The sequence below is a fragment of the Salmo salar genome, chromosome ssa25 (assembly GCF_905237065.1).
Source record: "Salmo salar chromosome ssa25, Ssal_v3.1, whole genome shotgun sequence".
Taxonomy (NCBI): domain Eukaryota; kingdom Metazoa; phylum Chordata; class Actinopteri; order Salmoniformes; family Salmonidae; genus Salmo; species Salmo salar.
In genome coordinates, this window is record NC_059466.1 from 16,291,405 (window position 1) to 16,303,528 (window position 12,124).

Here is a 12,124-nt window from a genome sequence, read left to right on the forward strand (position 1 = left end):
GGTACCTGTACCCCCTTTTATATAGCCTCCTTATTGTTATTTTATTGTTGCTCTTTTATTTTTTACTTTAGTTTATATTCTGTAAATATTTTTCTTAAGTCTTATTTTTCTTGAAAACGGCATTGTTGGTTAAGGGCATTTCACGGTAAGGTCTACACCTGTTGTATTCGGTGGATGTTACAAATACAATTTTATTCGATTTTTGATCCAAATCTGTCTATCTGTCTACATCTGTTTCTTTTGTTTCAGGAATCACATTTAGTGGGCTTAATACTTTAGGGGAACAAACAACCTGATGCAATTCAGGTAGAATAGTTATGAATCCAAAATCGTTTTAAATACTTCACACAAGCTTATAAGAAATCCCGCTATGCCCTCAGACGAACCATCAAACAGGAAAAGCAGCAATACAGGACTAAGATCGAATCATACTACACCGGCTCCGACGCTTGTTGGATGTGGCAGGGCTTGCAAACTATTACAGACTACAAAGGGAAACACAGCCGAGAGCTGCCCAATGACACAAGCATACCAGACGAGCTATATAACTTCTATGCTCGCTTCAAGGCAAGTAACACTGAAACATGCATGAGAGCATTAGCTGTTCCGGACGATTGTGTGATCACGCTCTCCGCAGCCGATGTGAGTAAGACCTTTAAACAGGTCAACATTCACCAGGCCGCAAGGCCAGACGGATTACCAGGACGTGTACTCCGAGCTTTCGCTGACCAACTGGTAAGTGTCTTCACTGACATTTTCAACCTCTCCCTGTCTGAGTCTGTAATACCAACATGTTTCAAGCAGACCACCATAGTCCCTGCGCCCAAGAACAAAAGTAACCTGCCTAAATGACTACCGACCCATAGAACTCTCATCTGTGGAGATGAAATGCTTTGAAAGGCTGGTCATGGCTCACATCAACACCATTATCCCAGAAACCCTAGACCCACTACAATTTGCATACTGCCCCAACAGAGCCACAGATGATGCAATCTCTATTGCACTCCACACAGCCCTTTCACACATGGACCAAAGGAACACCTATGTGACAATGCTATTCATTGACTACAGCTCAGCGTTCAACACCATAGTGCCCTCAAAGCTCATCATTAAGCTAAAGACCCTGGGACTAAAAACCTCTCTGCAACTGGATCCTGGACTTCCTGACGGGCCGCCCCCAGATGGTAAGGGTAGGTAACAACACATCCGCCACACTGATCCTGAACACGGGGGTGTGTGCTCAGTCCACTCCTGTACTCCCTGTTCACTCATGACTGCACGGCCAGGCACAACTCCAACACCATCATTAAGTTTGCCGATGACACAACAGTGGTAGGCCTGATCAACGACAATGATGAGACAGCCTATAGGGAGGAGGTCAGAGACCTGACCGTGTGGTGCAAGGACAACAACCTCTCCCTCAACCTGATCAAGACAAGGGAGATGATTGTGGACTACAGGAAAAGGAGGACCGAGCACGCCCTCATTCTCATCGATGGGGCTGTAGTGGAGCCGGTTGAGAGCTTCAAGTTCCTTGTCGTCCACATCACCAACAAACTAACATGGTATAAGCACACCAAGATGGTCGTGAAGAGGGCATGACAAAACCTATTCCCCCTCAGGAGACTGAAAAGATTTGGCATGGGTCCTCAGATTCTCAAAAGGTTTTACAGCTGCACCGTCTAGAGCATCCTGACGGGTTGCATCACTGCCTGGTATGGCAACTGCCCGGCCTCCGACCGCAAGGCACTACAGAGGGTAATGCGTACGGCCCAGTACATCACCGAGGCCAAGCTTCCATTCATCCATGACCTCTATACCAGGCGGTGTCAACGACTCCAGCCACCCTAGTCATAGACTGTTCTCTCTGCTACCGCATGGCAAGCGGTACCATAGTGCCGAGTCTAGGTCCAAGAGGCTTATAAAAAGCTTCTACTCCCAAGCCATAAGACTCATGAACATCTAATCAAATGGCTACCCAGATTATTTGCATTGCCCCCCCCCTTCTACACTGCTGCTACTCTCTGTTATTATCTATGCATAGTCACTTGAATAACTCTACCTACATGTACATATTACCTCAATTACCTCGACACCGGTGCCTCCGCACATTGGCTCTGTACCGGTACCCCCTGTATATAGCCCGGCTATTGTTATTTACTGCTGCTCTTTAATTATTTGTTATTCTTATCTCTTACTTTTTTTTAGGTATATTCTTAGAACTGTATTGTTGGTTAAGGGCTTGTAAGTAAGCATTCCACTGTAGGGTCTACACCTGTTGATTTGATTTGACACAACAAGTCTCTAAATTAACACATAGGACTACATAGCCAATTTGTAGAGCATGCTTTATTAATATAAAATTCGATTGTGATTTCCCATTATTTCACAGTAGGTTATATATAAGGTGCAGTCATTTTTTGCAGCAATGTTGCCTTTTCGGTTCCATATCCGGGATCCTTCAGACGTCTCTACCCCATTTAAATGATATGTAAAATGGTTAAGGTAAGCGTTATGGATAGGGGGGCTTAGGTTTAAGGTAGGGATGTTGCTCCGCAAACCCCTTGAATAAAAAAAAAGAATCTAACATGTAGGTGGCCATGACATTGCATGTCCCAAAATGTTGTCACCAAAAACTAGTTATTTTATTAACTACGCCCGAGTACACTTCTCAGAAAGGTATACGTTATGTAACACAAAATCCAATACATATTATACAATGTCTATTTACCTTTGGCTGTTAAAAAGAAGATAAACAAATATGTTTTACAATAAAAGAAGTAGCGAAGGACCTATCAATGGCAGCCGCCAGCATTACCGGGGTAAGGAAGATTAATACATTGTAACCACTAAAAATGTCTGTCGAATGTTCGAAGCGTCATTTGGGAGCATTATGGGCTACAAAGTAACAATCTTGTCGTAGACCGTTTTCCTTGACATTATTGTAGCGCTGCTTGAATCCGTTTTCATTCATATAAGCAGCTTTCCTATAGTGTGTGTTAAATGAAACGTGAGGCTATCATTTGCTATCCTGACTAGCCTATCATTTGTTATCCTGGCTAACTGAGACTTTCTCACATGAACGATTTCCCGCCCCTGTTATTTTATGTCACGTTCTTTCATCTAATTCGGTTCATCTTCTTCAATGGACTGCATAAGCTATCCATTCACATAATATGTTGGCTGCTATTGCATCTGTAAACAATTGCTTGCTACAGCTACGTGGCACTTTGAGACGATACCATTACAGGGTCATGTTACATTTCACTCTCTTTTCTATAAATCTAATCTATTGCTGAATATGTCAATCATCTCCATCGTGTCTTGTGTAGAGGATGAGAAACATCTTGTTGTTGTTGTCGCTGCTTCTGCTGAACGTTCAGTATGTCCAGTCCGCATCGAAAGGCGTCTCTGCCAGTCTGAAAGCCAAGTGGAGCATGACGCCTTTCCTCCTGGAGACAAGGTATATTTCACTGAATAAATTAGCTGGAAAACAAAAACTCATGTCTCCTGGATAGCATGGGCCTACTACTCATGTCTCTCCTGAATACCACATATGCAGGCCTATCCATTTTGTAAGCGTTAGGCTAGACTACATGCATGTAGATTATGCTTGTGTACTAATTACAATAGAAATAGGGACTGCTCCTTATTCCACCAAAACGGCTAAGCTGAATAACTATGTAATTACTAAAGTACAATGTGTAGTAATGACAGTGTTATTACAAGACAGGTATAAGCGCAAATAAATGTAACATGTAGCAGTTCCTCAATCATAATGAACTTACATTTTCCTGTGTTCATACCTTTTTATTTCCTAATCTTTTGTTTAGTGAGTTTATTGCAGAGGATGGAAATGAGAAATTCTGGGACTTTGTTGACACTGTGAAGGAGTTAACAGTTTACAAAAATGGAGGTATGTGGACACTATGATGTGACAAGCAAACACTTCAGTTTTATTACCACAAAATATGTGTTCTATATCAGATACAATGCTTCTCACACAATCTGTTACATTGCCTCTTTCCGGCACTTCCAGACAGTGCCTGATTGATACAGAAATGTAAATGTGGGTTGAATTTGATGAATAATAAAGATCTTTGGTCCATGAGAAAACCTCATTAATCTGTCTACTAACTAATTTATGTGGATTTTGATTGTGAGAGTCAAGATTCTTTGCACATTCATTTGACTCAGATTTCCTTTACAGAGTCTGTGCGCTCCTATTACAACTTGGTAATCAAGAAGGCTGGACAGTTTTTGACGGCGCTCCAGGTCAATCTCCTCAAATTTGCTCTCTCCTTGAGGTCCTACTCACCAGCTGTTCATGCATCCCAACAGGTAGGCCCTGAAATGCTTTTACAACTCACCTCACTGTGATGATCAATTTGAAGAAAGGCGGTTCTATAGCAGGTTGAAACAGTGTTAAACATGGTTTTTGTAGATGTTGTTTCAAAGCCTAACACAACAAAATGGACAGGGCTTTCTAAGGTGATGATTTAACTCTAAACACCCATACGCATACTAGAGCTTATGCATAGGTTTATTTATTAATTAAAATTATGATTGTGCAGTTATACAATACATAGCCTATGCATATTACGCATAGCAGAAAAACATAAAACAAAACTGATTTAAGGCGTCTTTGGTACATAATTGGTCGAGAGTGTGGACTGTATTATTATGCATACTGGATGGTCTGTTATGCTACGCTCCAAAATGTATATCAATTAGTCTGCAAGAGAATTTATAGCCATAGGCAATGCTGTTGGTTCATTGATTGTGGACGGCGGCATACAGTTAGCCTACAATTAGTGAATTTGTATTTGATTTTGAATAGCCTAGTAACGGATTTTTTTATGTTTTCATAATTAATTGGGTGACACATTACCTTTTGCTATACAGAATATCTCACCGCCATGCGTTTCCATCTCCTCCTCTCTCCTGTATTCCTTTCTTGAGTGTGCAGACTAAGCACTGGATAGCTCCAGTAATGAGGTTGGAGAGCCCATGGCATACAGCATTTGGGTGGAATATCACCTGTCGGGCAGCGAGAGCACGCACCTCAAACAGTAGTTGATGTGTGGAATGAAATAAGTGTTGTTATATTTATATCTCAGCTACTCATAATAAGCACATGCGCCGCTATAAAAACCGAAGTAGCCTACAAAACGGACCGGCTGGAAAGCGCACAGCCTCCAGTTGCTATTTGAGTGCATACAGATGACATGTCTTTTCCCCCCTATTCCTGTCCATTTGATAATGAGCCATTTTAAATCGAAAGGCAAGATTAATAGTCTGATGGGTGAAAATTATGGTCACTTGATGAAGGAACAGCTGTGCAGCCTGAGGCAAGGAACAGAGCCCAAGCTTTTTTTTGCTACTTTCTCAAATAATCGACATTCTAAGGTTTGTATCATTCACAACTAAAGTTACCAAATAACTCTAAGTCTAGCATATACAGTGCATTCGGAAAGTATTCAGACCCCTGGACTTTTGTTACATTACAGCCTTATTCTAAAATGGATTGAAAAAAAAGTCCCCTCATCAATCTACACACAATACCCCATAATGACAAAAGCAAAAACATGAAATATGACATTTACATACGTATTCAGACTCAGTACTTTGTTGAAGCACCTTTGGCAGTGATTACAGCCTCGAGTCTTCTTGGGTATGACGATACAAGCTTGGCACACATGTATTTGGGGAGATTCTCCATTCTTCTCTGCATTCTTCCTCTCAAGCTCTGTCAGGTTGGATGGGGAGCACAGATATTTTCAGGTCTCCAGAGATGGCTGGGCTCTGGCTGGGCCACCCAAGGACATTCAGAGACTTGTCACGAAACCACTCTTACGTTGTCTTGGATGTGTTCTTAGGGTCGTTGTTCTGTTGGAAGGGGAACCTTCACACAAGTCTGAGGTCCTGAGTGCTCTGGAGCAGGTTTTCATCAAGGATCTTTCTGTACTTTAATCTGTTAATCTTTCCCTCGATCCTGACTAGTCTCCCAGTCCCTGCCACTGGAAAACATCCCCACAGCATGATGCTGCCACCCCCATGCTTCACCGTAGGGATGGTGCCAGGTTTCCTCCAGATGTGACACTTGGCATTCAGGCCAAAGAGTTCAATCTTGGTTTCATCAGACCAGATAATCTTTTTTCTCATGGTCTGAGTCCTTTAGGTGCTTTTTGGAAAACACCAAGCGTGCTGTCATGTGCCTTTTACTGAGGAGTGGCTTCTGTCTGGCAATTCTACCATAAAGGGCTGATTGATGGAGTGCTCCAGAGACGGTTGTCCTTCTGGAAGGTTCTCCGGAGCTCTGGAGCTCTGTCAGAGTGACCATCGGGTTCTTGGTCACCTCCCAGACCAAGGCCCTTCTCCCTCGATTTCTCATTTTGGCCGGGAGGCCAGCTCGAGGAGTCTTGGTGGTTCCAAACTTCCATTTAAGAATGATTGAGGCCACTGTGTTCTTGGGGACCTGCCTCGACACAGTTCTGTCTTGGACCTCTATGGACTATTCCTTCAGTTTTTGCTCTGACATGCACTGTCAACTGTGGGATCTTATATAGACAGGTGTGTGCCTTTCCAAATCATATCCAATCAATTGAATTTACAACAGGTGGACTCCAATCAAGTTGTAGAAATATCTCAAGGATGACCAATTGAAACAGGATGCACCTGAGCTAAATTTTGAGTCTCATAGCAATGGGTCTAAATACATACAGTGGCAAGAAAAATTATGTTAACCCTTTGGAATCACCTGGATTTCTGCATAAATTTGTCATCAAAAAGTCACAACAGTAGACAAACCCAGTGTGCTTAAACTAATAACACACAAACAATTACACGTGTTCATGTCTTTATTGAACACACCATGTAAACATTCACAGTACAGGGTGGAAAAAGTATGTGAACCTTGGATTTAATAATTGGTTGACCCTCCTTTGGCAGCAATAACCTCAACCAAATGTTTTCTGTAGTTGCAGATCAGACCTGGAAAGGGAAAGGGAGAATTTTTTTAACATACCTCTTTACAAAACTGTTTCATTTCAGCTATATTCTTGGGGTGTCTGGTATGAACCGCTCGAGGTCATGCCACAGCATCTCAATCGGGTTGAGGTCAGGACTCTGACTGGGCCACTCCAGAAGGTGTATTTTCTTCTGTTGAAGCCATTCTGTTGTTGATTTACTTCTGTGTTTTGGGTCGTTGTCCTGTTGCATCACCCAACTTCTGTTGAGCTTCAATTGGCGGACAGATAGCCTTACATTCTCCTGCAAAATGTCTTGATAAACTTGTGAATTGATTTTTCCGTTGATGATAGCAAGCTGTCCAGGCCCTGTGGCAGGAAAGCAGCCCCAAATCATGATGCTTCCTCCACCATACTTTACAGTTGGGATGAGGTTTTGATGTTGATTTTTTTCTCCACATATAGTGTGTTCCTTCCAAACAACTCTACTTTAGTTTCGTCTGTCCACAGAATATTTTGCCCGTAGCGCTGTGGAACATCCAGGTGCTCTTTTGCGAACTTCAGATGTGCAGCAATGTTTTGTTTGGACAGCAGTGGCTTCTTCCGTGGTGTTCTCCCATGAACAACAGTCTTGTTTAGTGTTTTACGTATCGTAGACTCGTCAACAGAGATGTTAGCATGTCCCAGAGATTTGGAAACATTTCTAAAAACCTGTTTTTGATTTGTCATTATGGGGTATTGTGTGTAGATTGATGAGGGGATTTGTTTTTTTAAATCAACTTTAGAATAAGGCTGTAATGTAACAAAATGTGGAGGGGAAGGGGTCTGAATCCTTTCCGAATGCACTGTCGGACCTGTTTTCAAATGATCCCTTTTTCGCCCAACATAGCCACTTGCTCCATAATGGAAAAAATATCCATTATTTTATTATCAGCTAAGTTCAATTATATTATTTTTACTATTAAACCATATAAAATAATGGCATGGGACTTATAAGCATATCTTGTCAGCTTAATGAACGAGCCTACAGCCTATGTCATGGAGCATAGCCATATAACTAACATACTGTAGGCCAACTCATATTCTGTTCTCCTGAAATACATTTTCTTCATATCATGTTTCTTTCGACGTTACTGAAATAAATCATGAATTTATTGTGATGGTATATATTAAATCGATTTATTATACTTTTTTAAATGTAGATGTTCCAATGGCGCCCATCAGCGGCTTGTATGTGTGGAGGCCTGGAGATGCTAAATGTGTTCATGTTAATTAACGGTCAATTACCGTGAGACCGGCAGTCTCTTGCATGACAACCGGCTGACAAAATATTATGACCGCCACAGCCCTAATGCTGTAGCCTAATTGTGTCGCTCCTCTGCTCGCAACAGATAGGCAGTGATGAGTCTCCGCCTGAGGCATGCCTTGCCTTTGTTTCGGTCCATGGCCAACATGGCTGCAGCACAAAGGATTTGAAGAAGCTCCTGAAGGCAGCTGCAGGCAGGTAGCTACACACCACTTCATTCTCATCTCCTCAGAGGATCTACCTCACTCTAGTGCAAGAGTGAACTAACAACATAAATTATAATAAATTAAATTCAAATCTGTTATTTTATAATTAACAGTTAATAAATGATGTTATTCAAGTTTGATTAGTAGAAATTATAGATTTGTATGTAAATGGTGGAATATAACTTCTCTTTTTACATGTTTGCAGGCCAAAACCTTATCTATACAAGAATGAGCACAGATACCCTGGACTCAATAAGACAGATGTCCCAGTTGTGATCCTTTACGCTGAGATCGGCACCAAAAAGTTTGGCTCCTTCCACAAGGTGCTGGCTGAGAAGGCTGCGGAGGGCAAGCTCATCTATGTGCTGCGTCACTTTGTAGCTGTGAGTAGTGAGGCTTTTTGGATTTCCTTAACAGCTTTGAACGGTATTTAAAGATTGATGTGCTTTAGCCAGGGATTGAAGTGGGATTTTATAGGGGGTGCAACAACTGTCCTCAAAACCGGGTTCTTTACCACACTTATTTTGAACAGTAATTTATTAAATGACCACTGTATGGTGTTTTTGATCCTCAGTTGCTATAACTCATAATGTTTGGCTGTGCTCTTGTACATGTGAAAATCTGATTTGGTTTTGTCCAATATTGGACTGATGTAAGATTGCGTGTTGTTGGAAGCTTGGAAGTGTTCATGCTAATGTTGAACAGGCTTGTGCTTCACTGTGCATTGTGGACACTGGTCCCAACTTTGAGCTTTGTGGGAAGATGGAATGGAGTGGGTGACAGGAAGGCCATTGCAGCTTTAAGAACAACATCCACAAAGGGCGAGGTCATCAGGGCTGTACAACAAATGGATTGCATTAGCTGCCAGTGTTCAGCAGGAGAATACAGATAACCATAGGAAGTTTAGCTGGGGCCTGAGTAACGGATGGCCTGACACTGTGAGAATCAGCACTAATGTGTTCTTTTCAGAGATGTACCACAGAGTTCATGAGCTACCGCGTAGGTGTAAAAGACTACACATTCAGAGCGCCTCGTGTCTCTAAGATGTGAATACAATCTGAAGAATCACAGGGTCATGGAGTTGAAGTTAACATGCCAGGCCCTTTGGCATGCACTACTGATTGGTCCACTCATGAAGAAAAAAAATATGATTTCTTATAGGCCTTGAAGTGTTAAATAAGTGTTTTGCTTCTCCCTTATTCGGTGTCAGTATGACAAATGTAACAGTGTAGGTTCCGTCCCTCTCTTCGCCCCAACCCGGGCTCGAACCAGGGACCCTTGCACACATCAACAACTGACACCCACGAAGCATCGTTACCCATCGCGCCACAAAAGCCTAGCTGTTCCCCTTGCAACGTAAGGGGAACAACTACTTAAGGTCGCAGAGCGAGTGACGTCACCGATTGAACCGCTATTAGCGCGCACCACCGCTAACTAACTAGCCATTTCACATCGGTTACACAAACACACATCAGTACCATTGGTTCTTAGATTGAATTAAAACAGATGCTTTTATGGTTAAGATTATATTTCCATTGCTGATTTCCACTACAGGAGCCAAGGCCTCAAAAGATGCTGTTGTCTGGATATGGTGTTGAATTGGCCATAAAAAGCACTGAGTACAAAGCTGTGGATGACACACAAGTAAAAGGTTTGTTTGTGCATGCCTATTCTGTATTAAAATATATATTTAACTGGTGCCAATTGAAGAATATTAATGGCAACTCTGCTGCTTTTCCACAGATAAAGGAACAGTGAACACTGATGAGGATGACATTGATGAAGTCCAAGGCTTTCTCTTTGGGAAATTGAAGTGAGTTAATGTATTTGTAAGTCAATGTATTTGTATAATAATATTAGAACCTTAGTATCCCCTTCTGTCTTGTTCCATCCCAGAAACTCCCACCCAGACCTCCAGGAGCAGCTAGAGGAGCTCCGGAAGCATCTGTTAGAGAGCACCAATGACATGGCTCCTCTCAAAGTGTGGGAGCTTCAAGGTACTGAGCATCCATTAGTTATGCTACAAGTTTTTCCTGACCACATGACCTGACTAGGAAAAACTCAAGGCCCTAGCTAATAGATACCTCGAGTGTACCAACTCAATATTAGAGTGTTCCAACTCAATATTAGAGTGTACCAACTCAATATTAGAGTGTACCAACTCAATATTAGAGTGTACCAACTCAATATTAGAGTGTACCAACTCAATATTAGAGTGTACCAACTCAATATTAGAGTGTTTGACTCAGTATTAGGATGATGCTCTTAATATTTGGTCAGAAGGGGACTATTGCGCTCTCCCTGAAGCTTGGCTGGTGCGTAAAACCCTTGAATTCAGACAAACAAAAGGTGTAATGGGTCCACACTCGAAAAGATGTCACATAAAGCTTACTTCATTTTTCATTTTTTTTAAATGATTATTTTCACTCTGTCATGGATAGCATACATAGACGTTTAGGCTTTGCAGCCTTCAGGGCATCAGGCATGAACCATTCATTAATCAATTGCCTCAGGTGGCTGCTCACTTGGGTACATTATATCAATTCATGAAATAGCTTACCACAAAGGACATCAGGCTCAAACGTCCATAAATGTGTGGGGCTAACTCATAAACGATATGTCAAATCTGATATGGACAGTGTTGTTGTATACATTTTGGCCAATAGGAAGGAGATGAAATTGAGTTATTCATTTATACCGTGGGGGGGATACAGAATTACATTTATATACAGTTGAAGTCGGAAGTTTACATACACTTAGGTTGGAGTCATTAAAACTCGTTTTTCAACCACTCAACAAATTTCTTGTTAACAAAGTATAGTTTTGGCAAGTTGGTTAGGACATCTACTTTGTGCATGACACAAGTAATTTTTCCAACAATTGTTTACAGACAGATTATTTCACTTATAATTCACTGTATCACAATTCCAGTGGGTCAGAAGTTTACATACACTAAGTTGACTGTGTTTATTGACAATAGACTTGATGCCATCACAGCTGTCATTGAAAGTAAGTATATAGTTGACAGAAAACGATTTTTTCTATTTCTCAAGTAAGTTTTATGCAACACCTTTTTGATTACAGACCCCATTATACATTGTGTTTGTCTACACTCAGTGTATACCACCCGATCTGACCAGGAAAATGTCTGAGCCCTTGTTGAGGAAAACCCCCCTGGCCATACCCATTAGTTGTGTGCTAGCCTGTGTGGCACTTAGTGACTGTGAGGATCACCGTGGTAACAGTTTGATGAATGGAATGGAAATGATAGCACTTTACTCTTGAGCTTAGTAAAGCAATCAGTTTATGTTCAGTAGAGACTGTCAAGCACAGGTTCATTGTGCCGGGCTTGGCCGCATGTTGCGCTAACCGTGTGCTATTACTTTGATTGTAAGTGGAGTGGAAATAGGTAGGACTAAGCAAGCTTTCGATAACCCTCACGCCGAATCAGTTCAACACAGAATGGTATGATGTCCTAAAAAAGGGAAAATGGTCAACTATTTGAAATATGTAAAAATTGAGCTAATGATATGTGTACCGACTTCACAGTCCACAGAGTTTCACGGAGTGCCTCAGTCTGAGTCAAATATTTGAATGAAATCAATATTTGATTCAGTATTTGATTCAATCTATATATTACAAAT

At 41.5% G+C, this 12,124-nt stretch overlaps 1 protein-coding gene across 3 annotated transcripts in view; it reads left to right on the top strand.

Moving 5' to 3' along the window:
- The first annotated feature begins 2,729 nt into the window (after positions 1–2,729).
- Positions 2,730–12,124, top strand: part of uggt2 (UDP-glucose glycoprotein glucosyltransferase 2) — a 42,430-nt gene continuing 33,035 nt past the window's right edge. For all 3 annotated transcript variants that reach the window (XM_014173383.2, XM_014173384.2, XM_014173385.2), the window contains exons 1-9: positions 2,730–2,822; positions 3,333–3,463; positions 3,834–3,916; positions 4,211–4,341; positions 8,360–8,472; positions 8,686–8,863; positions 10,035–10,131; positions 10,224–10,293; positions 10,377–10,477. In XM_014173383.2, coding sequence (XP_014028858.1) covers positions 2,799–2,822; positions 3,333–3,463; positions 3,834–3,916; positions 4,211–4,341; positions 8,360–8,472; positions 8,686–8,863; positions 10,035–10,131; positions 10,224–10,293; positions 10,377–10,477 — 928 coding nt within the window. In that variant the 5' untranslated portion in view covers positions 2,730–2,798. The remainder of the gene's footprint in view (positions 2,823–3,332; positions 3,464–3,833; positions 3,917–4,210; positions 4,342–8,359; positions 8,473–8,685; positions 8,864–10,034; positions 10,132–10,223; positions 10,294–10,376; positions 10,478–12,124) is intronic.